The following is a 26822-nucleotide window of genomic DNA, read 5'->3' on the forward strand; positions in this document are numbered from 1 at the left end:
CCTCTTTTCCCTTGGTCAGTGAAGTGTGCCTCCTTCTACTTGGTCCCCCAAGCCAGAAACCTGGATGTATCCTTGTTCCTTACCTCTTCTTTTCCAACCATGTCGTGTTTTTCATGAAGGCCCTCATCGTGTCTAGCTTGAACCGTTACAAAAGTCTCCTAATGATCTCTTTTTAACACTGTAATCTGTCCTTTAGATTGTTACCAAAGCGATAATAGTTTTAAAAGAGTATCTTTCAAAAACACAGTTTTGAACTTTTTACTTTTCTATGTGAAACTAGTAGGTGACTTTTTATATTTTCACAGTGTAGACCCCATATTCTTCAGCATGGCATACAAGGTCCTCATGCTCTGGCTGCTTCCCCCTTCCCACTGACTCTTTTCCTTCTCCCTTCCCCTTCTCTCCCCACCACCAATGCTAGTCATGGTGAACTGGTTTGCCAGGCTGTTTCACTCCTTGGCGCATTTGTACTTGCCATGTATGTGGTCCTTGTACTTGATCTGTCACTATATACTCCCTCCATTTTGAGCACCTTCTTCCCTTGATTTCCATGACAGCATTCCTTCTGGACTTGCCTCTTACCTCCCTGGTATTTCCCTCATTTTTTTTTTTGTTGTTGTTGGCCACTCCTCTTCTACTCAGCCTTTGTGTACCAGGCTTTCTTGGGGCTAAGTCTTAGGTTCTCTTTTCCCCCTTAAGCCTACTAAATTTACTATATACTCATGGTTTGCTATAGGGATTTTTGTATTTAGCAAAGGTATATAAAATCACTTCCAGTATAGCTAATGTATATTTTTCTCATAGCAATTTGGTTACCATAGTAGAGTAAGGATATCTATCTACAGTTTCAGCCTGTGAGAACTACCATAATATGTCAAAAGCATTAATTTTTAGACAGTGGACTCTAGCCCCCATGTGTGCTCTCTACAGTTTGAGGGAGTAGTATTCTCCATTGTCGCTCTGGTCTTTCATTCTGCTATTGCATACAATAATTAGGTTTTAACAACCCCCCCAAATGATATCGTCGCAGTTCATTGAGTAGCATTTGATGTTGTCCACACATCTTACTAAATTAAATGGAATAACTAGGTAGAAATTGGGGCAAGCTGTGATTTTTCATTTAGAAGAAAATTTTTCTTCAGGGAAATAAATTGGAATTGGTAGATGAGACTCTCTGTAGTGTTTATTACAGTCCAGGTCCCTGCCAGGAAATTATTCTGAAGAAAGTAAGAAATATTTTTAAAGGAAAGAACTATTGAGTAATAAAGATACAAACTTTTCAGTGATGAATGATGTGCTGAGTGCTTATTGGAATTGCTCAAACTGAATAGCTTGCTCTTCCTGTTATTTCCTGGCGTTCCATTTATAATACTCAAGAGATAACAATCTTTGATAGTTGTAAAGGGTTAATACACAAGTCTGATGGGGCTGCTACATCCATACTGAAGAAGTGGCATATGAAGAAGTAATAATGACATCGTCAGAGTTGAATAGAAAGTGTTAGCATGGAGAAAAAAATTAACCCTTAATATATTTAGTCTCTAAAATGAGATTGGAATAATATTGCGATAGGCATCTTACATAATTGAGCACAAGTAGATATTTTCATTGACATTTTATTGTTCCTAATCTTGTGTGGAAAAGAAGAAATTGAGAACTGTCCCTTTAATAAAATCCTGTTTACCTATCTTCTTTTAGTAGGAGTGGCTTAGGAACCTGTAGAGTGAGGTATAACTACCACTTCTGCATTCTGACCTGCAACCTTGGAAAGAGTGCTGATTCTACAGACCAGGAAGTGACAAATAATGTGCTTTAAACTCAGTAGAACATGTCTTTCATAAGGAAAAGCCTCTCATAACGAAATGAGAAGATTAAAGCAGTGATTTCACATAGTTGTCATTAAGTATTTGGAACTCTGATGCAGATAAAGACTGCAGAATACTTAGGATACAAAGCTTTCTGGGCCAGAAATTGATCTTCTGACTTTTGAGTCTTATCTGATTGCTACTTGGTTCATCTTTATTTTGTTAAAGTACTCTCTACAGGCTGAACCTGGGAGACCCTCCATTGTTTGCAGGTAGGTGGTCAGCCTTTGTTGAAAATTGAGGTTGTTTTCTAAAACAACCTAATTCAGAGAATTATTATTCAGAGAATCATGAATATCAGTCTGGGTATATGTTTTAATGTTTAAATATTCAGTATGACTACAAATAACCACATTTTTTGTGACTTCTGACCAACTTTGTAAAGTTATTTTTAACAAATTAGTAGATCTGTAAGATGGTGAATTTAAAAAAAGATGATAAAAAAAAGATAGTGAACTAAATGAGTTCTATTTTGTTTTCCATTAATTTATATATATGTACATACTTTATACCTTTTATATAAAATACTATATATACTTTTATATTTTTATATTTGTATATATAAATATATACTTTATATATAAGAGTTCATATATATATAAACTAATAGATAAAAAAGTATATTACTCTATTTACTGTTAACTTCCTGATAGTATTTGATAATATATTTTAAACATTTATTTATTTATGTAGTCAAATAAAATTGTGTTTTTGTTGTTAATATTTTATGTCTAAGTTTCATATTTTTCACTCTTAGGAAGCTGTCTGAATATTTATCATTGGTTTATCCACTTCCTTTAGTCTGTTTTTGGAATACTTTGATATTTATTATTCCAGAGAAGTTTTTATAAAAGGTTAATCTTCCACAAGTATATTGAAATATTTCTTGTTTCTCTTTATAAAGTTAACCGTCCATTTATGACACTAAAAGTATTTCAAAGATAGTGTCTTTGAAAGATTGAGTTATTAGTATGAGCTAATTGCTATTCACAAATGTCTTTTTTGGTGTGGGAGTCAGAAAAGAAATGTGTGGGGGTACCTTTAGGATCAAGGACAGTGGCTCCTTAACTTTCTCTGCCACTAGTGATCCTTTTTATTTTTCTTTTATGGACACTAATCTTCAAGACTTTGCCCACCAAACAAGTGGTGTATACTAAAAAATAAAATGTTAGAACATTATTGTTCATTAGACACACATTATTTACAATGAGAGTTTCTTATCAGCCTTAGATAACTATTCTAGGCTAATGTAATTCAGACCCAAAGAGCCCTGACATTTTACTTAGTTTGAATAACTTTATTGTAGGTAACTGTTTGGATATTTTTGATTTTTTTTTTTTTAAAGATTTATTTATTTATTTGACAGAGAGAGAGACAGCAAGAGAGGGAACACAAGCAGGGGGAGTGGGAGAGGGAGAAGCAGGCCTCCCGCCGAGCAGGGAGCCTGATGCGGGGCTCGATCCCAGGACCCCAGGATCATGACCCGAGCCGAAGGCAGACGCTTAACGACTGAGCCACCCAGGCGCCCCTGATATATAAGGTTTTTAAAATGGTTGAAATATTCAGATAAATCATGAATTAAGAGGATGGTTCTGAATTGATGATTAGAACTCTGAATGTTGATCCAGTGGTCATAATAGACTGGTTGGATTGTAGAATTTAAATTGCAGATTGGTGATTGCCAGATACCGTGAACAAACTATTGTACGCAAAGACCATTTTAAACATCTTACTTCCCATTTACAGTAGTTACTATGTTACACACTTTAAAATCAGCATTTTATCTACTCCCCCTATCAACCCGGTCAGATAAGTTTTGTGGACCCGTTTTTTACAGATACAGAAAACTGACATCTAGAAAGGTCAAATAACGACCAAAGTTACACATTTAGAATCTGCACAACAGGTCATTTTGACTTCAGAATTCATGTTTTGAATCACTATGTTATCCTATCCTATATTTTCCAATACTTGGTGTAATTTTTCTGTCATTTTAGAGCTTGACCAGACAGGAATTCTGGCAGCTGCTCCAGCAGAACTATGGCAGTGAGCTAGGCTTAAATGCTGAAGAGATGGAAAACTTGTCTCTGTCCATCGAGGATAATGTGCAGCCAAGGTAGAGCAAAATGTTTTGAAATTTCACGATTTATTAATCATTAATTCAAGCAGAATTATTTTAGACTTTACTAATTTAGAATTTCTATTAATTCATCCTTGGGTGGAATTTGCCTCTTTGTTCGCTGTAGTGGAATGCAGTGAAAGGTGAGGACAGGGAGTAGTTTGCTAAATTGGTAAGCAAATACAGGACATATAAGGAAATGTTAGTTTTGTAACTGTGCTATCTAGGATTTGCTTAAAGTGTGGTTTTAGTAAAGCTTTTTTTAAGGATCTGGAGAAGTACCCAGTGACATCTCTGATCGTATGGATAACAATAAAATAAATTAGCTGGTAGTTATTTTGAAGAATACAAAGATAATCTGATGTTTCCTCGAGGAAACCCTAAAGTAGTGCTTGACATGTAGTTGGCACTCGATGAATATTGAATGCATTAATGAAAGGAACTGATAGTACTATGGGGAATGCAAATAATTATAATATAAGGTTGAAAATGATAAAGGCCCAAAGGAGCAATAGATAATGTAATAAAGAGATTCAGAGGTGAGAGATCGTTTTTGACTGATTGTGATTCATTGGGAAGAATGGACATTTTTATTAACCTGTACAAGTAAAAGTGCGTTTTGTCCAACGGTAATTGAGGTCATAGCAATAAGAACAATTAGGGATAATACATCAAATTCTATAGTAGACATTACAAGTGAAAGAAGCAAGTGAAAGGAGCAAGTCCCTGAAGACCACATATTGTATGATTCCATTTATATGAAATGGAATCCAGAATGAGTGTATCCATAGAGACAGAAGGTAGATTAGTAGTGGCCAGAGGCTGGGAGGAAGGGAGAATGGGGAGTGATTGCTAATGGGTACAGGATTTCTTTTTGGGGATGAACGTGTTCTAAAACTATGTAGTGGTGATCATGACTGTGCAACTCTATAACCACTGTATTGTACACTGTATTGGGGTGAATTTTATGGTATGTGAATTATATCTTAATAAAACTCTTACTTAAAAATTCTATAGCAAATAAATCTTAAAATAGAAATCTTTCAGAAGTCTCACTGTGTACATAATTTTTCCTTTATTTAGGTAGCCTTCTAGTTATGCTGATCCTCTTTATACTCAGCACCAACATTTTAGTCTTTTTTATGTGGTTACACATACATATTTTATTAGTTTTCTGTAAAGTTAAAAATTTCCATTGTACTGCTCTTCTTGTAAAGTTTCCTAGTCTCTCTTAGGTATTGGAGCTGGGTAGAAAAGCAATTGACATAATGCAGAGAGCCTTGGATTACGGTGGAGAAGATCTGGATACTAGTCTGGACTTGGCCACCAAGTAACTGCACAACCTCAAGCAAATCTCTTAGCCTTTCTGATCCTCACTTTTCTCATCTCTGAAATGAGATGAGCTCCAAGGTCCCTGCCACCTCGAGGCGTTTCTAGTCTTTGAAGAAGGGAATGAATATTTTTGACGAGTTGCTTTGTATACTCTAAGGTCCAGCTTTTTGAAGTCACCAGAGAAGCTGCTGTTTTCTTCTGGTGATTGAGTGCTTTCTCAGAGAATATGTGGCCAGATCCTCATTCCCTCTCTTCCTTTTCTCTTTTTTCCCATTACCGACAGAAGCGTATGTCTCAAACTTTTATTTCCTCAGCTCTTCCCATCTTCTTTGTCTTCATTTTCATTCTCTCCATCACTCTCTCCCTCCTCCTTTTTCCTTTCTGTATTTCTCCACAGCTCACCCCTATCCTTAAAATCCTCACATGCAGACACTCAGCTGCTGAGCTAGTCTCAAGGCCATTTTTCTTGTTGGGTTCCCTTAGCCCTGCCATTCTGCCTGGCCAAGAGTGACTTGGTGGCAGACCTAAGTATTATTTGGGTGGGGTAGAATAGGGGTGTTCCTTCCTTAGGATAACATGGCTAAAGATGATAGCCTGCTACTTTATTTTTAAAAAGCTTTAAGTCTCTATGTAGCAAAGATTACATAGGAATAATTGCTTAGTAAGTTTGAGACCTGGACATTAGATCAGTTGTACTCCTTTTATTTTTCATAGATTTTCCTTTCTTTATGTTCCTCCCTGAGAGAGGAAAAGTAGGTCTCAGGACATTTGTTATAGTCATGTTCCTATGACCATATGAAAGCTGTTCCTTAAACTTTGTTCTTAGGAAGGAGAAGAGCAAAAAGGCGGGCATGGACTGATTGATGGGGTCTGTGCTCAGATATCAGGAGCTCCCCCTCCTGGGAGGGACTCACCACCTCAGCTGGAACTGAATCAGAAGGAAGGAGATCTGAAACTGCCTCCTGGTGTTGACTGGCATCCAACAAACATCTACCCTGCACCTTTCAAAGCTGTGTGGTGGTCTATAACTGAAATTTAAACAAACTATAATATTCATTGTATTAGTTGTTACAGCCACTTGTACATGGTTAATTTTTTAATGGTTTCTAAAATTTATAAAATCTCATGTGAGCATATTTTGTTTTCTGAAATGAAGTCAACTTGCATGTGATTTAAGAAGATGGCCTTGTTATAAGTAGGGCTTATTTGTTACATTACAAAAACCCGTTTGTTGTCAAAATGCTTTATAATAGCAAAGGACCTCAGTGGGGAGACTAAATCACTCATTGGTATGGAATTGACCTTGATTATATTTCTATAATGATGTGTTTCTTACAGACGTCCAGGAAGAAGTAGCTTGGATGACTGTGGGGAGAGAGATGAAAAATTTTCCAAGTCTATCAGTTTTACCCAAGAATCAGTTAATCGGGTTTCAGAAGCAGAGTCAATTGATGGAAATCCACCAAAAGGGGTTAGTGCATGGTATCCCTTTTAAAATATATCTGATGCTGCTATGTGTTCATCATAATGCAAGATCAAATAAAAATACACTGTACAAAATGTTTAAAAATTTAAGATGTCAGGCTGCCCCTTTACCTTAGGAGAAAGATTTTAATTCTGTAAGTAGCAGAGGTTATATGGGAATAATATGTGGTTTTGTTCAGACCTGGATATGGAGCAGAACTACCAGACAGTTTCCTGAGCATTAGTCTATAAGGGGGTTGGACGTCATTAAAGATATAATAATATAGAGGAATTCATAGTTAGCAGAATTTTTCTCAGATTAAGTGGTATGTGTGGTAGAAAGAATCTGTTTTGAATGGGGAGATGAGAACCCTGCGCTGCATGCTTGAGTAACAACGGGTGCTTCTTAAGTTGACTATGAAAGCGGGCACATCCGGCTAATTCATAGTTACTTAGTTTCTTCCTTTATTTTTTCAAGTATCATTATAAGCCCATTGCTTTTTTTTTTTTTAATTTCAATGAGTTTCTATCATCTGAGTCATTATATTTATTTTTTTAAATACTCGGTTTGTCTCCTCTGCCAACAGGAGCCACTTCAGGTTGGCTTCTTTGTTTTTTAGAAATGATCAATAATCTTTGATGGCTTCCTTTCTTTCTAGCACAACTATGTGTCCCAGGCACACTTTGTACACTTACTGTCCCAGACTTAGTATCAGCCATTTTCCTAATGGGCCATAGTTCTTAGTGAAGAGTGGCATTTGGAGACCACCTTCTGAGTCCGGAGAGGGCTCCTGCTGCAGAGCTTTCGTTCTGCTGACTGGGATGCAGGTCTGGGCCACAGCTGAACTTCTTGGTGTAAAGCAGAGCGTTGCTTTCAGATCCAACCTCTGCCACTTGCTGCCTGAATGCCCTTAAAGAAGTTAACCTAATTACTTAACATTTCTATGCTTTCGTTTTCTCAGCTATAAGATGAAGACAATAATACCCCATAGGGGTTTTAAATAAGGATTAAATGAATTAATATATGTGAAAGTGCTTTGAACGATCCCTAACACACATTAAGTATTCAATAACCATAAGCTATTATAATTGAAGGTGAATCTGCATGTAGCTAGCAAGGGACCTTTTCTACCTTCTCCCATGGAGCTCCCAGCATCTGTGAATAAGTGTTGGGAAAACACTGAAATAGAATATGTAAAGGCCACCAAGTTATCAACTTGTTTCAGGCAACTGTCATACATCTATCCCAGTCTGATTTTGTATTGTGGATTTCTTACAAAACTATCCATCTAGAGACCCTTAGGAACTTACTATTGGTACAAGGGAGGTGATTCTGGATGCCAATCTCTGTATATGTTCTCATGGAGAAAACCAAACCACTCAATTTTAGGGAGGTACCAGGACAGGAGATCTCTTGCAATTTCCTCATCCTTTTACAAAAGCCTGACTTTGAGGACTGGATTCTCAAAACTACTAATCTTGAGTCTTTCTTACTACTGCCCTGTGACATCATCTTCTGTACCTGCTCTTATAATAGTTAATCCATTGGTTCTTGCTTCTAGTTTTATCCCTAAAGGATATCATATTTCCTTTAGGGAAAGGAAATGGAATATAGAGGAAGACTTTAATGTTTTAAGAGTGATCATATGTTCATTGATGTTTAGTATAGAGATTTTCAGGTTATGGAATACAAGTAATATAGAAGTTCACTCCTTTTTTTTTGCATTCAAGAACAGTATAGTGAGGTTCTCAGATGTCAACAAATATCATATGTCACTTACTTTGTTTCATTTTTACTTCCAAGAAAGTTGGAAATAACAAAAAGTGAAAAATAACATTTTTTTAAACATTTTTAAATGGAATTATAACTTTCTTAGTTAAAAAATTAATATTCTTTGGAAAAATTCAGGAAATACAGAAAAGAATGCAAAGAAATAAAAGTTGTCCAGATGCCAACCACTCAAAGATAGTGACTGTTACTTTTCCTAAAAGTATCTGTCCCTATTCTTTATAATAGGAACCATATCTTAATTATAAACAACAGGAGAAATATGTGTGGAAACTTACTCTACTTAGCATTTGCTAAAGAGGTTCTGAGTCAGCTAAGTAAGCATGTTGCTTTGTAGTGTGAAACTCCAAAATAAATCAAATCTCAATTTTAGCAGTAATCTCTGCTTGAAGAATCAGTCCTCTGACTAGGGAGTATAATCCTTTCATAAATTGTGTCTTGGGTCCCAGTTGTTATTCTGCTTTCTGAGTGGCCAATAGAAACTTGTCTCCTCCTTGGAGCTTCTGCCTTTCAGTGCTGCTCAAAGATCTCACGGGGCAGGAAATGTAAGAATTAGAAATATGCTCTTTCATCTGCTTACAGACAGATAATGCAAGAAGGTACTTTGCTGTATTGTTTATATTTTTACACTGTTCTATTAAACCTAATTATAATACAGTTCTACTTGAATACTAACATAGCAATAGCATTCATACTTTAATGCCTAACATTAAATTTATTATAGAAATGACGTATCTTGATTAAATCATCCCCAGAAAGTATGGATAGAATGATATATTGAATATCTTTTAATGCCCAATTTCTTAGTCCCTTAACAGCAAAGCCAACTGTGTTCTTACAAGTTTGCTATGAAATTAATGTTTCCTGTTAATCCAGTCTCCTCTACTGTACTCTTACGTGACTCTTACCTATTTTCTTTCCCTTTCCCCTGTAGTTACTGGTCTTGAGAATGGGGGAGTTCTCTTCCTGGAGATGATGGGGCAGGTATTGTCTGGGGACACTAATCGGGTTTGATTCCTCTCCCTTTCCCATCCCAAAGAACCTGCTGTTCCATTATTTTTGTCCTCTGCTCCCCTTTCCCTTCTGCTTAAGCGATTCACATGATGCTAACTGTGAGTTCTTTTTATATGATGTTCTTCATAAATTTATTGTTCATTACTGTGTAAGAAGATGACTTTAGGATTTATTGTAAGATAATATATTATTATTTATCAATATTTTATGGACTGTATTAGAAATGTGATGTAAACATAACAAACATATTTTTCAAAGAGCTGTATTTCAAACCATCTTTATTATTAAAGATCCCTCCTTAAAAGCTAAGCCAATAATATGTTTTTTTAACTGGATTGTTTGCCTTTTAGGGGTCAGGGAAAGAGGAACCCCAAAGTGAAAAACAGATGAAAAAGAGTCCTTTACTAACTTCAGAAAAGAGGTTAAGTAGAATGCCATCAAAATCACTGGACTTGAATAAAAATGAGTATCTTTCTCTGGACAAAAGCAGCACCTCAGATTCTGTTGATGAAGGTAAAGAATTTCTTATAAATTTTAATAAGATTTCAGTTGTGTCTTTTAATGTTTATCTTTGTATTGGGTGAATGCAGATTGAGAATTTAGTTGCATTAGACACATTCTCACTCTATAAAGAACCAAAAGAAAGGTGGAAGTTAATAAAAAATAGCGGAAAGAAGCTGCTAGGTCTAACCCATCTCCACTTTTCAGAAGCTTGGAATTTGAAGATCTCCATGAATGGAAAGGCAAATCTGAATAAAAATCTTAATAGTGTTATAGACACCATAATTTACTTTCTTTTAACTACCAAAAAAAAAAAGAAAGAAAGAAAGAAAGAAAAAAAAGAAAAAAGGAAGGAAAAAAGAGAGAGAGAGAGATACGAAAGTAGAAAATTGCTTAAAGGAAACTTTATAAGAAATCATGTTCTCTCTACCTTCTCTAAGTTAATACCTGGGGCTTGTCATACTTATTAAGTGGGCATTTTAAGGAATCTTTTTTTTTTTTTAACTGTAAGATTGTTGACATCTGAAACAGTGAAGTGGGGAGACATGGGGAAAGATACCGAAGAGTGACTACTTTCCAATTTCAGGAAAGGGAGCAATGCCAGTGGATTTTGCTCTTTGTGCTTTCTGTCCAGCAATGCTCATGATATTAGCAATGGGGACATTATAGTGATTTGGATCTGTGGGATATGATTGTATTCGCTAGTCCAGTTACTGTTCAGATTAGACCTGGTGTGTGAGCCCCTGAAGCCTTTTTTTTTTTTTTTAAAGATTTTATTTATTTATTTATTAGAGAGCGAGAGAGAGAGAGAAACAGCATGAGAGGGGAGAGGGTCAGAGGGAGAAGCAGACTCCCTGCTGAGCTGGGAGCCCGATGCGGGACTCGATCCCAGGACTCCGGGATCATGACCTGAGCCTAAGGCAGTTGCTTAACCAACTGAGCCACCCAGGCGCCCCTGAAGCCTTTTATTATAGTGAAAACCAAATCCATGAAAGCCAAAACTAAATCCAAGTCAAATCTAAAATCAAATACAAATCTAAAAGCAAACCAAGACCAAATCTATGAAAACCAAATCTAAATCAACTTTGGTTTGGGAACACTGTAGCAGGTATCTTTAATGAAAACTAAATCCATTGCTCTTGAATACATAAATAAAAATTCAGTAGTTCCTAAAAATCACAGAATGCACTAAGAAGACAGTTGTTGAATTCTTTTGAAAAGATAGTTGAGAGTAAGTTCTTTTAAAAGGATTGAGCTCCATGAATGACTAGACTCTCTTAGTGTCCTTACCATTCATGCTTTGGTATGCAGCAGTATGAATTAGTAGTCTTGCCTGGCTGAACCTCTGACTTTAGGAAGGTCTGCTCTGGCACCCAGTGGCCACGCAGGTAAGTGACGCCAAAACAGGGATTTCTTTTCCTCCTCTTTCTTACCTGCTTTTTTATAAGAATGGTTCTTAAGAAGAAGTTTCCTTATTGATCCTATCAAATTAACATTAATGATAAGCTTCATAAAGGGTAATATTAAATCTCATGTGAGCTGCATTCATATCTAGAAATAAAGAATAGCAGTAGTGTAGTTGCTATATTGCATGGGAGCCCTGATCCCATTTCCTCCCTTGCTGGTGTCCCTTAAAGACTGGCTTTACAGCATTAAGACCTTACATACAGTATCCAGCCTTCTTTTGTGGAGGTTTTCTTTAAGGTGCACGGGATGACTTTTCTCTTATTAGATTATCATTACATAACGAATCAAGTACTTCCATTGCTTTCGCTAAGCAGATTTCAAAATCTCAGGCTTATCAGACCTATTATGTGCATTGAATTAATGAATCTATTTTTTAGTTTTTGGAAGTTGTGGGGTTGTGAAGACACTTGAAGTCAGTGAACTGGGGAAAATAAGAAAGGTCAAAAGAAGCAAACCGTCCCAGGAAATTTGTGTGTGGATTTAGAGGGTGTTAGGTAGGTGGCAGATTATTTTAAACCCAACATGATTTTATTTAAAATGATAGTATTTTGATCTACCATTATGAGCACTCAGTGAGAAAATGAGAGGATTTTCTTTTTTCCTCTTTTCTGCCACCTATAGATTGTAATCTTTGGGAGGGGGGCACTGGACCATTTTGAAGTAGAGACTCCCTCTAGACTCGTGTATCCCTGAGAGGAATCAGCAAAGCAGCGTATCATGAAGTATCTCACAGAGGGACCGGAAGCAGCTAGTTCAGTCCCTTTGATGCAGAGTTTAACTGAAGCCTGTGTAGGGAAAGTTAGCCTAGAATCTGCTTTGACTGGCTTCTTTTTTTAATGTTCTTATTCTTTGGTAGGCAGTTTAGAACCCATCAAGATTGAAGGGTGCCTCTTTGGGGATATTTCTGTACTTCCAGAAATGGGTTCCGGGCCGCCAGCTCCTGAACAAAATGCTGAGCATTGTGTTTTAATCTGTTAAACCATGTACGAACTTAAAAATTTGATATGTAATACTTCACAGAATAAGCTGTAGAACCTTGTTTATCTAGAGTGTTGTTGCTGACAAGCTTTCTTCAGCTTATTAACTACATGCCCAGTTTTGGGGAGGAGTTCAGAGCATATGAGAAGGTGCTAGGTGTTTCCTGGCAGATGAAGATGAGTTGACACAGTGTATTCACATCTACAAGTATAGGGAAATTATGGCCATGTTTTCGGCCACAATAATATTTCTCTTGCTGTTAGGATTTACTTCTTTCACCTGCCCTGCTCTATCATGTCATGGATAGTCTGTGAAACCTCTGCCCCAGGAGGTAGAGCCTTGAGTGGAAACTGACAAACTGTCTGATGGCATGAGACACCTGGGCTGTGTCATGACAGAGTTAAATTTAATTTTATATAGCTGGGATTAGAATGTGTGACAGGATTCCCTAACCAAAGTCACTTATGTTGAGAATGGAAGCTAAGTCAGGCAAAGATTAGGCTGGGGGAGGGGCACATAAGAATAGCAAAATTGAGGGGCGCCTGGGTGGCTCAGTCGTTAAGCGTCTGCCTTCAGCTCAGGTCATGATCCCAGGGTCCTGGGATCGAGCCTCACATAGAGCTCCCTGCTCCACGGGAAGCCTGCTTCTCCCTCTCCCACTCCCCCTGCTTGTGTTCCCTCTCTCGCTGTGTCTCTGTCAAATAAATAAATAAAATCTTAAAAAAAAAAAAAAAAAAGAATAGCAAAATTGAAATCCATGACCTATAGCTGACAGAACAAGATGAATGGGAAAGCCAAGCAAAGAAAAACAGGAATCAAATATCAGGTGATGCTTATTAATTACTAAAGGTGAGGACAAGTAGACCTCTTGAGAAAGCTTAGCAAAAGCCATGTCTAGCACATCAGGGAAGCAGCCGTGAGACTAAACCAGGTAACCCTGACATAGTTACCTGAGTCAGGTTTTTGAACAACACTCTCAATTGAACTTGATTTTGATTGAATTGAATTGAAATTGTTCAATTGAAATTGTTCAATTGAAAATATTCAAATCTTGAGTCAAGAAGACAGCAGGTCACCAGTTTTTGGAAGATAGAAGATATAACAAATTGTGTGTCCTTAGTTAGTCAAACTCCAATCATCTACTGTTCTTGCATACCTACCTAGTACATTTTTCATGAACCCTCAAAACACTGTCAGCATATGTTTTATTCCTTCATGCCCATGTCCTTCTCATATTTATTTATCTGTCTCACTTTTCCCATCATTTCCACTGGCCAAAAACTGATAGATTTGAATATTTTCAATTCAAGAAATATTTCTTCTTTATTGGAAATAGTACCTGCTACCAGGTTGAGTGGTGTCCCTTTCCCCACTTGAAATACCACTTGCTAGCTTCATATGTTACAGCAGTATTATTGGTGATGTTACCTGTACAGGAGGCTTTAAAGTACTGTGAATGTCATAAATAATAATCCCAGGTGGAAATAGTTTATTTCATGTCCTTACTTCTTTGAATTAATTTACATACAAAAGGCACTAATAATTTCCAATGGTAGTACCATGAATTCTATTCTATCAGTCATAATACAGAACAATTTAATAATGGAGTTTAAGTGAAATGTGAAAATATATTAAAATGTTTATATGAGTGTAATTTTCTTTTTTTTTTTTTTTTTTTTTTAAAGATTTTATTTATTCATTTGAGACACAGAGATATATAGAGAGAGAGCATGAGCAGGGAGAGAGGCAGAGGGAGAAGGAGAAGCAGGCTCCCCGTTGAGCCAGGAGCCTGATGTGGGGCTCGATCCCAGGACCCTGGAATCATGACCTGAGCCGAAGGCAGACGCTTAACCATCTGAGCCACCCAGGCGCCCCTGAGTGTAATTTTCTTTCCTTCATAAATGTGAACAAGAAACTTACTTTTGAAGAATTACAGTTCGAGAACTCCTTAGAGAAATGACTGCTTCTAGGGCTGAGGTGGGGAATACACAAAATGAAGCTGGAGTATTTTGTAGGGCCAGAAATAAAGAAATGCTTAAAAAAAAAAAAAAGGAATATCAAAAGGGCATAGGAGTCAACCTGAAAGAGCTCCTAATGGCCAAAGTAAAAAAATTTGATCAACAAAATAAATAATGATAGCACTGGATTATAACCTAAAGTATAAAATAACTATTCATGAGTCCATACTGATATAAATGATCAAATAAATACGTAAATGGGGGAGAAAGCACAAGTTTCAAATAATATACATAGATACTCCCCCTTCCAGGAGGTGGAGCTTAATTCTCCTTCCCTTGAGTGTGGGCTGAACTTAGTGACTCATTTCTAACAAACAGAACATGGAAAGATGAACATGGTGATGTTTACAGTGGAAGAACCTGCCAGACGCCACCTTAACCAAGTGATCATGGTTACCATTATCATAAATCACGTTGATAGCCCAGATCCCCTGAGTCTGATGAGAAGGGCACTTCACCTTTGCAGGCATTCTTCCCCAAATCCACAACCCCAGTCTAATGGTGAAAAAAACAGACAAACCCAAATTGAGGGACATTTTACAAAAATACCTGACCAGTGTTCTTCAAGTGTATAAGGCCATTAAAAAACAAGGAAAGAATGAGGGACTGTTATAATATAATTGGAGGAGACGAGGGAGATAAACAACTAAATGCAATGTGGCATTTTGGATTGGATCCTTGTACAGAAAAAGGACATTACTGGGAAAGAGTGGGAATAACACCCAGCTTCATTAATTATAAATTAAAAATTATTCCAAAATAAAAAGCTAAAAAATATGGTTGTACAATGAAAGTCCTATAAATAAAAATTGATCCTAATATAGCATCTTCAGTAGTTATTCAAAAATAGTTATTTAACACTTACATGCCAAGTACATAATGTATACAGGTGTTTAAAATTGACATGGTTTCTACTCACATGGAACTTAGACTCTTATGCAGGAGAGAGGCAATAAACAAGTCAATAAGCCAATAAAGATATAATTACAAATAGAGATAAGATCTGTGAGGGAAATGAGCAGGATCAATAGAATCACCTATACTTGTCTGCTTTCTTTGTGAATATATGAATTATTTTTACAATGAACATATATTCTATTTCAGAAAAAGCTATTTCTCAAGCCTAATTGGGAAGTTATCTCACAAAACCTTAGCACATTACCTAGTTTCAGTGATTTATTTCTATACCAAAGGAGCCATTATTTGAAATTGCCATGCCTAGCTTTTGCCTACATATAGTATTGTTGCAGGGAAAAGGTAAATCAATATCTGCCTGATAGCCCTAAGTTTTTTGCACCTGTAGCAAAATAGACACAAATCATTTAATGAGGGAGAAAAATCAATAGTTGGGATGAAGGCAGAGCTAGAAGAATTTTTCTGATTCTTAGACTACTGCCTTTACCTGACCAGACTGCTTCCCAATGGCTTAATATTGACAGATGCTCTACACAGATAATTCTTAGAGCATAATATCTGTAATATGGGGAGCTTTTGTCACAGTTTTTATTCTGTATTGATGGAGCATAATCTTGGAGATAATAAATAATCCCAGTCCTGAAATCATTAAAATTTCATATTGGTTGCTTTACTCTATTTCCTTTACCAGGCTCTTATTCCTGGCTGTCTTTTTCCTTCTCTTCTCTTTTTTAACCTTTTCCTTTCGTTTCGTTTCCTTCCCTTTCCCTTTCCCTTTCTCTTTCCCTTTCCCTTCCATTCCCATTCCATTCCATTCTTCTAAATTAAACTCCTGGCAGTATAAAATAGAGGTTAAGTTTGTGTGCCCTAGAGCTGCAGTGAATTCAAGTTCCATTTCAGTCACTCACTAGTTACGGAGCTTTGGCAATTCTGTTCCTCAGTTTTCCTCATCTATATGATGAGATGATGATGATACCACCCATCTCCCCGGATTGCTGTGAGGATAAGATGAATGGATACTTGTAAGATGCTTAGTATAATGCCTGACTTACAGTAAGTACCCTATAAGCATGGGCTATTTTATATAATGTTTCCAGGGAACATGGGGAGAGGTGAGCAGATATTGTTTCTTTATTTGCTACCAGTAGTTTTCAACATCATTATCATTATCAGGTTCCCAGAAAAATGTGATATTCCATTATTTAGCTTTGAAGAATACTTTTCAGAAGGATTTCTTAGTTCTTTCGTGTGGTATTGAGAATAGGTTGTGAATACGATGATACTTACCTTGGGGCAGTCAGCTTTAAATCAGGCTGGAAGCATTATTCAGCCGACTGAGTTAGTGCAGCAGATGTTAGAGCCGTTCATTATTTAATATTTACTGAATGTATGAGCATTCAGAAATAGGACCTGCTAATTGCTGTGGTAGATACACTCCTATGTGTACGAGTATTAACCGTGTCACTTATGAAATACTCTTGAGAGATATATTGTGGAAGTTTAATATCATTCAAGTTAGATATTTTTGTATCTTTTGGGTTTTGATGACTGAAATATTGATCATGTGTAGTTTAATTAGATATATATTATGTATACTTACATACAGTACCTATGTATATAATGCCAATTTAGAGTTTTAATAGTGTTTTGGAATGTGCTGATAATTGTAATCACATTTAAAAACCATTTTGTGCCAAAACAAACAAAACAAAATCTTGAAATTACCATTCCTTGGTTTCTTCCCTTTCAGTCCTGTGGTTTGTTTGTTTGTTTCCCCAGAAAATATTCCTGAGAAAGATCTTCATGGAAGACTTTATATCAACCGTGTTTTTCATATCAGTGCTGAGAGAATGTTTGAATTGCTCTTCACCAGTTCACGCTTTATGCAGAGATTTGCCAATTCTAGAAATATAATCGGTTGGTCTTGTGTTTATCTAATGATAAATATGGGAGAATTTTATTATCCTTTAAGAGTTGAGCCTGTATAAATTGATTTATGTTGTCAGGCGGAAAATTAATCTTTGATTTTATTTTGGTGATATGTAAACTGGTATTTAAGCATTTTGGTTAAATTTACATGTAAACATTGACTAATTGTTCAGTTAGTCAGATCCTACCTACAATTAAGTTCAAACTCTTTGAAACTAAAACTCCGTTTATTTATTAACGTAGCAGTTCAGTTGGGTTGAACCTTATTTAAAAGGATTCCGTTGTGGACCAGTTGGGTTCTAGGAGGGTATACATTGATACGGTCACTTTGCAAAATGGTTTGGCAGTAAGCTGAACGTAAAAATTCTCTCTGATTCAGCAGTTCCACTAGTAGGTATGTATCCTTCAGAAATGGATACATGTGTACTCTGAATGACATGTACTGTAGTGTTCATGGCAGCATATTTATAATGGTCCCAAAGCAAAACAGCCCAAATATCCACCAGTTACTAGAATGGATAAACAAATTGTGTATGTTCACACAAAAGACTACTGTATAGCAATGAAAAAAAGCAAATTGCTGTTACTTATAACAATATCAGTAAATCTCACAGATTTAATGTTAAGCAAAAGAAGGCAGACACAAAAGAGTACATACTATGATTTCTTGATATAAAGTTCAAAACAGGCAAAACTAATTTATGGACACAGAATCAGCATAGTATTTACTGTGTGGAGAGTTGGGTGGGTAAAGAGTGGGAGGGAACTTCTGGGATGTTGGTAAAGTCTATCTTGATCTGGGTAGTGGTACACGTGTGTTTTCTTTGTGTAAATTCATGGAGCTATACACTTCAGATTGCAGTATCTATGGTATATCTCAATGAAAATACAAAAAAAAAAAAAAAAGATTCCAGTTAGGAAATTAGTTATACTCATAAAAAGGATTTCATTGATTCTGTGCTGAAAGTTCTATTTTGGTAAACATCTCAAATAAGCTTATAGTTCGTTTGAAACTGAATTTATCCTAAATATTCCAATATATTTTATAAACTTTGGGAGCACATGGTTTAGCTTGCTATAATTTTATATAGCAAACAGTAGCAGCAGAGATTCATATAAGTTGAGTCATTTGATATAGTCAAAGAGAAAGTTATTCTACAGTCAATTTATTATTTTTATTTTTTATTTTTTTTTAAGATTTTATTTTTATTTTTCGACAGAGACAGAGAGACAGTGAGAGAGGGAATGCAAGCAGGGGGAGTGGGAGAAGCAGGCTTCCTGCCGAGCCGGGTGCCTGATGTGGGACTCGAGGGATCATGACCCGAGCCGAAGGCAGACACGTATCGACTGAGGCGCCATCTACAGTCAATTTAAATAGTTCATAATTGAGCCACTTTATTAACCATTAAATATTATTGCTTTATGTGAAACTTCTATGTAAACATAACTACATATTCATAGAATATATCATTGATACAGATTCTAGGTACAAAAAATACTTTTTTCTTAGTATTCAGAGAGTATAGCAAAGTGATTTCTCATTGATAGCTATTGAGTCCTGTGATTATGTTAAGAACTTTATGTTTAAAAAAATCAGTTTTTCTGTTCTTCTAGTTTTAAGAATGTGGAATATCTGAGGGATATAAATTTTTCTCTTCCCTCAGTAGCTTATGTTTAACTATATCTCTTCTGAATCTATTTTGTATTTTCTTGCTATTCGTGTCTATCTGGAGAACTTGATATTTCAGAAGAGTTGAATATGTTATTTTTCTTAATTTTCTAAGATGATGCCTGTTGATATTACACTGCCATTGTTATGGCTGAAAAGGCCCATGAGGGACTAGCATGGTATTCCATGCTGGTACGAAATTAAGTTTTTTTTTTTTAAATAGATTTTACTTATTTATTTGAGAGAGAGGGAGAGCAAGGGGAGGGGCAAAGGGGAGGGGAGAGAGAGAATCTTAAGCAGACTCCACACTGAGCACAGAGCCCAACTTGGTGCTTGATCCCAGGACCCTGAGATCATGACCTGAGCTGAAATTAAGAGTAGGAGCCACCCAGGCGCCCCTGAAGTTTATTCTTTGACTCACAACTGTATTAGGTGTCTGATATCATATCTAGCTTCAATATGGGTGACTATATTTGCTATCTGATGTTATAAGTGGCTTTTGGAAGCAAAGGCTTCTGGCTAATTACAGGTATAAGCAGTAATAGGAATGTTGCTATCTAGACCTAGAATTAGCCAGAAGGTTTGCTCCCAAAGAGATAATCTGTTTATGATTACACACCATTCTGCTATCTTCTGAACTTGCTACCTGGTAATCAAAGTTCAGTTTCTTGAGAATGGGTTTCCAAGGCTTCTTTTTATTATTTTTATTTTTTTAAAAGATTATTTATTTATTTGAGCAAGGGAGAGAGAGAGCACAAGCAGGGGCAGCAGCAGAGGGAGAGGGAGAAGCAGGCTCCCTGGTGAACAGGGAGTCCAATATGGGGCTCAATCCTAGGACCCTGGGATTGACCTGAGCCAAAGGCAGACACTTAACCAAATGAGCCACATAGGTACCCCACAAAGCCTTCTTTTTAATAATATTAAGAAATATTTCTTTTTAACAGAAAGATTTGTGTATAGTCAATTGTTTGTGGATTTAATCTAATTTCAGCACGAAGATGGTACTATTGGATTTTTTTTTTAATTACAGAGCTTTTAAATAGGTATTCATTTAAATTTTTGTTTCCAGATGTGTGAGTCTACTTTTATAATTCAAAACTAAGTGTTAAGTCTTCCTGTTCAACTTTTTAATTTTGAAAATTGTAAACCTTCAGAAAAGTTGCATGAGTAGTATAATAAAACCCATATGACATTCCCAAGATTCACCAATATTTTTTGTGGCAAAATGTACATAACATAAAATATACCATTTGAACCATTTTTAAGTGTTCAATTCAGTGGCATTAAGAACATTCCTGTTGTGCAACCATCACCACCATCCATCTCCAGAACTGTTTCATCTTCCCAAACTGCAGCTCTGCCTATTAAATCATAATTCTCCATTCCCCCTACTCCCAACTGCTGATGATCACCATTCTACTTTGTGTCTTTATGAATTTGACTGCTTTAGATACCTCATATAAGTGGAACCACACAATATTTGTCCCTTTGTGTCTGGCTTCTTTCTTTCTTTTTTTTTTTTTTTTTAAGATTTTATTTATTTATTTGAGAGAGAGTGAGAGAGAGAGCACAAACAGGGGCAGAGGGGGAGGGAGAAGCAGACTCCCCACTGAGCAGGGAGCCCAAAGCGGGGCTTGATCCCAGAATTCTGGGATCATGACCTGAGCCAAAGGCAGCCGCTTAACCAACTGGGCAACCCAGGTGTCCATGTCTGGCTTATTTCACTTAGCATGTCTTTAAGGTTTATCTATGTTGTAGCATGTATCAGAATTTCATTCCTTTTTAAGGCTGAATACTATTCAATTGCATGTATATTGCACATTTTGCTTATCCATTCATACATTGATGGAGTTTTCAGTTGTTTCTACTTTTTAGTTATTGTGAATAATGCTGCTGTGAACACTGATATACAAATCTCTGTTTGTGTCCCTGCTTTCAATTCCTTTGGGTATATACCTAGAAGTGGAATTACTGGATCATAGGTAATTCTATGTTAGCTTTTTGAGGAACGGCCATACTGTTTCCCATAGTGGCTGCATCATTTTACATTCTGCCCAGCAATGTATAATTACTCCACATCCTTGCCAGCACTTGTGATTTTCAGTCTTTGTAATAACAGCCATCCTAATGGGTGTGAAGACTCACTAATTTAAAAACTTTATTATATCCTTTTTATTACCTTAACTCAGTGTATCAAAATGGCACATGTGTCCTTTGTATATTGTTGCCATTTTTTCTTATATTTTCATCCCCAATTTTTTCTATCATGATGAGCTTTACTTAGGTATTAGGGGGCTTGATTATTCTAAAATATTGTTAATTATATGATGTTACGGTATTCAGTAGGATTGTTGGCAACATTGGTGACAATACAAGTGGAAGACATACTTTTAACCTTGTTAATAGTTGCTTTGTTAAATAGTATGCAGTTTTAACAATAGAATTCAATGATATCTTAAAATTCTGTTGCTAATTAATAATGGATTATTTGTATAATTTATAATTTTTTTGAAACAGACTGACATATGATCAATTTTTTGAAAAATTTTTATTTATTTATTTATTTATTTATTTTTAAAGATTTTATTTATTCATTTGAGACACAGAGATACAGAGAGAGAGAGAGAAAGCATGAGCAGGGAGAGAGGCAGAGGCAGAGGGAGAAGCAGGCTCCTCGCTGAGCCAGGAGCCCAATGTGGGGCTCGATCCCAGGACCCTGGGATCATGACCTGAGCTGAAGGCAGACGCTTAACCATCTGAGCCACCCAGGCGCCCCTGAAAATTATTTTAAAGTAAGTTTTGTATCTTCTTTCATATACAACTAAAAAAATTATTTTTTACAGCAAATTCTGTATGGTAGGGGTGCCTGGCTGCTCAGTCAGAAGAGCATGCAACTCTTGATCTTGGGGTCATGAGTTCAAGCCCCATGTTGGGTGTAGAGGTCATAAATAAATAAATAAATAAATAAAATAATATATATATTACAAAATTTTGCATGGTAGATTCTATAGTTTGTGATGCTGCCTTTTTAGTTTAAAGATTTTTCCAGATATTCAAAAGGCAGCTTTGGGGTCCCTCAAAAAATCTGGAGACCTAGCTGTATGAAAGAAGTTGAGTAAAATTGGCTATATCATAAAGCTTGCTTCATTTTTTTTGATGATGGGTAATGGGTTAGATAAAGACTTCTATATTTTAGGATGCTGACAAATAGCAGTCAAACATACTAATTGTCTAAATCCATGAGTGCTAACAGCATTAGGTGATTTAGTCAGATCTTTGAAAAGAGTTCATGATGCTGTTACCTATATATTCCTAGTCTTTGGCTTGCTAAATGATCTTCGCTGTATGGTGCTGTGGTCTAAAAATATATATATGTTCAAAGTATGTTTTTACTCACTGTGTTATTATTGTTTTTTTAAATAAAGATTTTATTTATTAGAGAGAGAGAGAGAGAGAGAGAGCGCACAAGTGGGGGGGGCAGAGGGAGAGGGAGAAGAAGCAGACTCCCTGCTGAGCATGAGCGATCCCAGGCCCCTGAGATCATGACCTGAGCCAAAGGCAAATGCTTAACCAACTGAGCCACTCAGGCACCCCTCACTGTGTTATTATTAAGCAAATAACAGGATTTTAACCAAGGTCTTGCCATAAATACAAACAGATTTTCTTATAGCTTTCTTAATTATAGAAATGTTATATAGTTATTTATATTCCATAGCCCCCTCCTTGATTAAAGATTTTTTCAGATAAGCCATTAACACATGATTTCTCATTACATGATTTCTTATTAATGTGATTTTTCCACAAGTTAGGATCAAGGGCTTATTTTTGCATAATGGCAAATGTCTTTCAAGGTTTTGTCCTCAATAATGGGAATGTTAAAGTGTTGTTTTGTTTGTGTTTGATAAGGCAGGTGCCATTACTTCTCTTCCCAGGTATTGGGAACTTCAAAATGAAGACTAGAGATGAAACAACTTTTAATTTTCTTTTCTAAAGAGAAAAAGTGTATTTCTAGACCACAATTAGAAGTAAATGGATCAAAGATGGGGAATATGTCACATACAAGAATAGTGCCTTACGTTTAATTTTATTTTCCTTTAGTGTTAACACAGTCAAAATGAAGTTAGGACTGGCCAAAAAGAAAATTTAAATAATTAAAAACTACTTCATTCCATTAATCATCAGGAAAATGCAAATCAAAACCACAATGAGGTATCACCCCACACCTGTCAGAATGGCTAGAATCAGAAACACAGGAAATAACAAGTGTTGGCAAGGATGTGGAGAAAAAGGAACCTTTGTACACTGTCGGTGGGAATGCACATTAGTGCAGTCACTGTGGATAACAGTATGGAGTTTCCCGAAAAAAATTAAAAATAGAATTACCATATGATCCAGTATTTCCATTACTGGATATTTACCCAAAGAAAATGAAAACACTAATTCAAAAAGGTATATGCACCCCCATGTTGCAGCATCATTTACAATAGCAAAGATATGGAAGCAACCCAGGTGTCCATCAATTGATGAATGGATAAAGAATGGTATGTGTGTGTGTGTATAGATATATATAATGGAATATTACCCAGCCATAAAAAAGGAATGAGATTTTGCCATTTCCAACAACATGGGTGGACAAGGAGGGGTATAATGCAAATTAAAATAAGGCAGAGAAAAACAAATACCATATGATTTCACTCATATGCGGAATTTAAGAAAACAAAAGAAAAAACAAAGAACAAAAGAGACAAAAACCAGACCTAAATACAGAGAACAAGCTGGTGGTTGCCAGAGGGAAGGTGGGTGGGGGGATGGGCAAAATATGTGAAGGGTATAAAGAGTACATTTATCATAGGTAAAGTATAGAATTGTTGAATCATTATATTGTACACCTGAAACTAATATAACACTGTATGTTAATTATACTTAAAAAAAAATACCTCTGGTTCCATTTTAAGTTGTACTCTTCAGATTTTTAGAACCAACTCTCTTTTTATGTTTGCTGTGAGTAGATGTAGTGTCCACCCCTTGGAAAGTAGAACCTGGAGGTGATCAACTGAGAACCATGACCTACACTATAGTCCTTAATAATCCACTTACTGGAAAGTGCACTGCTGCCACAGAAAAGCAGGTATGTCTACCCTGCCAGTATTCCAAAATAATCATATGTGTGGGAAAAGAGAGGATGCTTGTCATAGTCACCAGTTTACAAGACAATTTTAAGAAACAAGCGGCAAGAAAAAAAAAAGGGAGGAGAAACTGTCAGATTAAAAAGAGATTTAAGAGGCATATCAACCAAATCAACACAATCCTAATTCAAACAAACCAACTAAAAATGTATTTATGAGATTTAAGGAATTACTAACTTTTACATGTAATAATGGTATTGTAGCTATATTTTAAAGAAAAGAGTATCTTTTAAAGAGATACAATAAAGAAATTATAAAGAGATACACTGGCATATTTATGAATAAAATCATACTGATGTCTGGGGTATCCTTTAAAGTTAATCTAGCCAGGCAGAGCATGGTGGTGGAGGGAGGGAATGTGGGGATGGGGTACAGATGAAGCAGGACTGAGCAAGAGTTAATGTTGTTGAAGCCAGTTGATGAGTTTATGAGGGTTCGCTAGACTTCATTTCTACTCTTGTGTGTGTTTGAATTTTTTCATAATAAATGGTTAAAATAGAACACTACTAGAATCTGATATACAGGATCATGTCAAGAGTTAGGGCCAGGGACGCCTGGGTGGCTCAGTCGGTTAAGCGTCTGCCTTCGGCTCAGGTCATGATCCCAGGGTCCTGGGATCGAGTCCCGCATCGGGCTCCCTGCTCCGCGGGGAGCCTGCTTCTCCCTCTGCCTCTGTCCCTCTCTCTGTCTCTCATGAATAAATAAATAAAAAAAAAAATCTTTAAAAAAAAAAAAAAGAGTTAGGGCCAAATAACTAGAGGGCTGCAGTATGGGAAAAGATTATAAGATAGTCAGTGCTGTACTCAGTGGCCAGCATGGCACTGTCTTTATAGTGGGGTTTGTGTTTGACCAAATTGTATTGAAGTAGAGTGTATCTGTTCTGGTGGCTCAGTTGGTTAAGCGTCTGCCTTCAGCTGAGGTCATGATCTCAGGGTCTTGGGATTGAGCCCCACGTTGGGCTCCCTGCTCATTCGGGAGCCTGCTTCTCCCTCTCCTTCTGCCCCTCCCCCTGCTTGTGCTCTCTCTCAAATAAATAAATAAAATCTTAAAAAAAAGAAAAAAGAAAATATCTTAATGTCTGAACTAGTTATGTGATTGTGGCTTTTTTCCAGTATTAAAAGGACTTAAATTTTTTTCAAAAGATTTTCTTTCTTTTTTTTTTTTTAAGATTTTATTTATTTATTTGATAGAGAGACACTGCGAGAGAGGGAACACAAACAGGGGGAGTGGGAGAGGGAGAAGCAGGCTTCCCGCGGAGCAGAGAGCCCGATGCGGGGCTCAATCCCAGGACCCCGGGATCATGACCTGAGCCAAAGGCAGACGCTTAACAACTGAGCCACCCAGGCACCCCTTCAAAAGATTTTCAAACATTTAAGAAAAGTTTGGTATTTTGATATTGGGGTCTTTGATAACTTTGAAAAGGTACGGTTAAAATGAGGAAGGATTGGCCAGCAACCACTCCATATCCTGTTTAGGGAAAGCAGTGTTTTCTTTGGTTGTCCTTTTCCTTCACTTTTTTGGTGAAGGGTGATTGTTAAATTTTTAAGAATTTTGGGATGGATCCCTGCTTCCTTCAATTGGATATTGAATTGTTCCCCTATCAGCAACATTTAAAATTCTTTATAAACTAATCACATACACAAGAGACTATATGGTTTCTCTCTCCTCCTCAAACCTAAAAGAAAGAAAAAAATAATTGTACAATGAAATGACAGAGAGGCAGCAAATACTATTTCTGTAGGTCCCATCTTCTCAATTCATAGATGGCACAGCCAACATGGAGGCTCTTCTGGTTTGTATGTAGGCTTCTCATGTCTTTTATAATTTTTGAGAAGGAATTCTAGTTATATATATTCTAAATTGGCAATGAATTTAATATATTAAACTTGTACCTGCAAAAAAATTTTTAATCTTATTTTGGCAGACACTCTATAAAGAAAGTCGGGAAGCACAATTTTATTTGGTAGATTCAGAAGTACTGACACATGATGTTCCTTACCATGATTACTTCTATACCCTGAACAGATACCATATCATCCGATCCTCAAAACAGAAATGCCGGCTGAGGTGAGCTATGGTAAATGAGTGTTTTAGTCAGCCTAGGTGAGATTATATTCTGGAACACAGCAATCCTAAAATCTTAGTAGCCTTACACAACCAAGCCTTATTCCTTGCTCAATTTACACATCCACCAATGATCAGCAGAGGGATGGGGTTCCTCAGTCAAGGCCCATTGCTGATGGGTGCTTTGACATCCTGGAGCAACCCAATCCAGAATATGTGTCATTTCAGTTGCTACAGGAAGAAGAGAGAGTTATAGAACTGTGTTCACAGTCCAGTGACCAGAACTAGTCGCAGGACTCTATTTAATGTCAAGGTGGCTGTGAGTTCTTGAGGAGCACATGGTGAGCACATTGCTGCAATGGGAAATAAGAAATGGTGGTGCATCAAAGATAGTGATGGGCCACCACGTGCTTTGCCTGGTCTTGGCGAATGTAGTTACTTTCACCTAATTTTTGACCACTAGAGATTGTTTTATAAAAGGCATTTAGAAAATTTAGAATTTATTTTGAGCC

The 26822-nt window shown here is 36.5% G+C and overlaps 1 protein-coding gene across 4 annotated transcripts in view; it reads left to right on the forward strand.

Annotated features, from left to right (window-relative positions):
* Window positions 1-26822, forward strand: part of GRAMD1C (GRAM domain containing 1C) — an 84105-nt gene that overhangs the window by 46095 nt on the left and 11188 nt on the right. For 3 of the 4 annotated variants that reach the window (XR_013445277.1, XM_036107141.2, XM_036107140.2), the window contains 6 exons: window positions 3863-3981; window positions 6655-6787; window positions 9934-10096; window positions 17242-17379; window positions 24070-24188; window positions 26171-26313. Coding sequence is in view for 3 of the 4 variants with exons in the window: in XM_036107141.2 (XP_035963034.2) it covers window positions 3863-3981; window positions 6655-6787; window positions 9934-10096; window positions 17242-17379; window positions 24070-24188; window positions 26171-26313 (815 nt within the window). In the remaining variant the exon portion in view is untranslated. Of the gene's footprint in view, window positions 1-1740; window positions 2078-3862; window positions 3982-6654; window positions 6788-9933; window positions 10097-17241; window positions 17380-24069; window positions 24189-26170; window positions 26314-26822 lie in introns of those variants that run through there. The other variant, XM_036107146.2, reaches the window with a different exon arrangement.

This window comes from Halichoerus grypus, chromosome 1 (assembly GCF_964656455.1).
Source record: "Halichoerus grypus chromosome 1, mHalGry1.hap1.1, whole genome shotgun sequence".
In the NCBI taxonomy this organism is placed as follows: Eukaryota; Metazoa; Chordata; class Mammalia; order Carnivora; family Phocidae; genus Halichoerus; species Halichoerus grypus.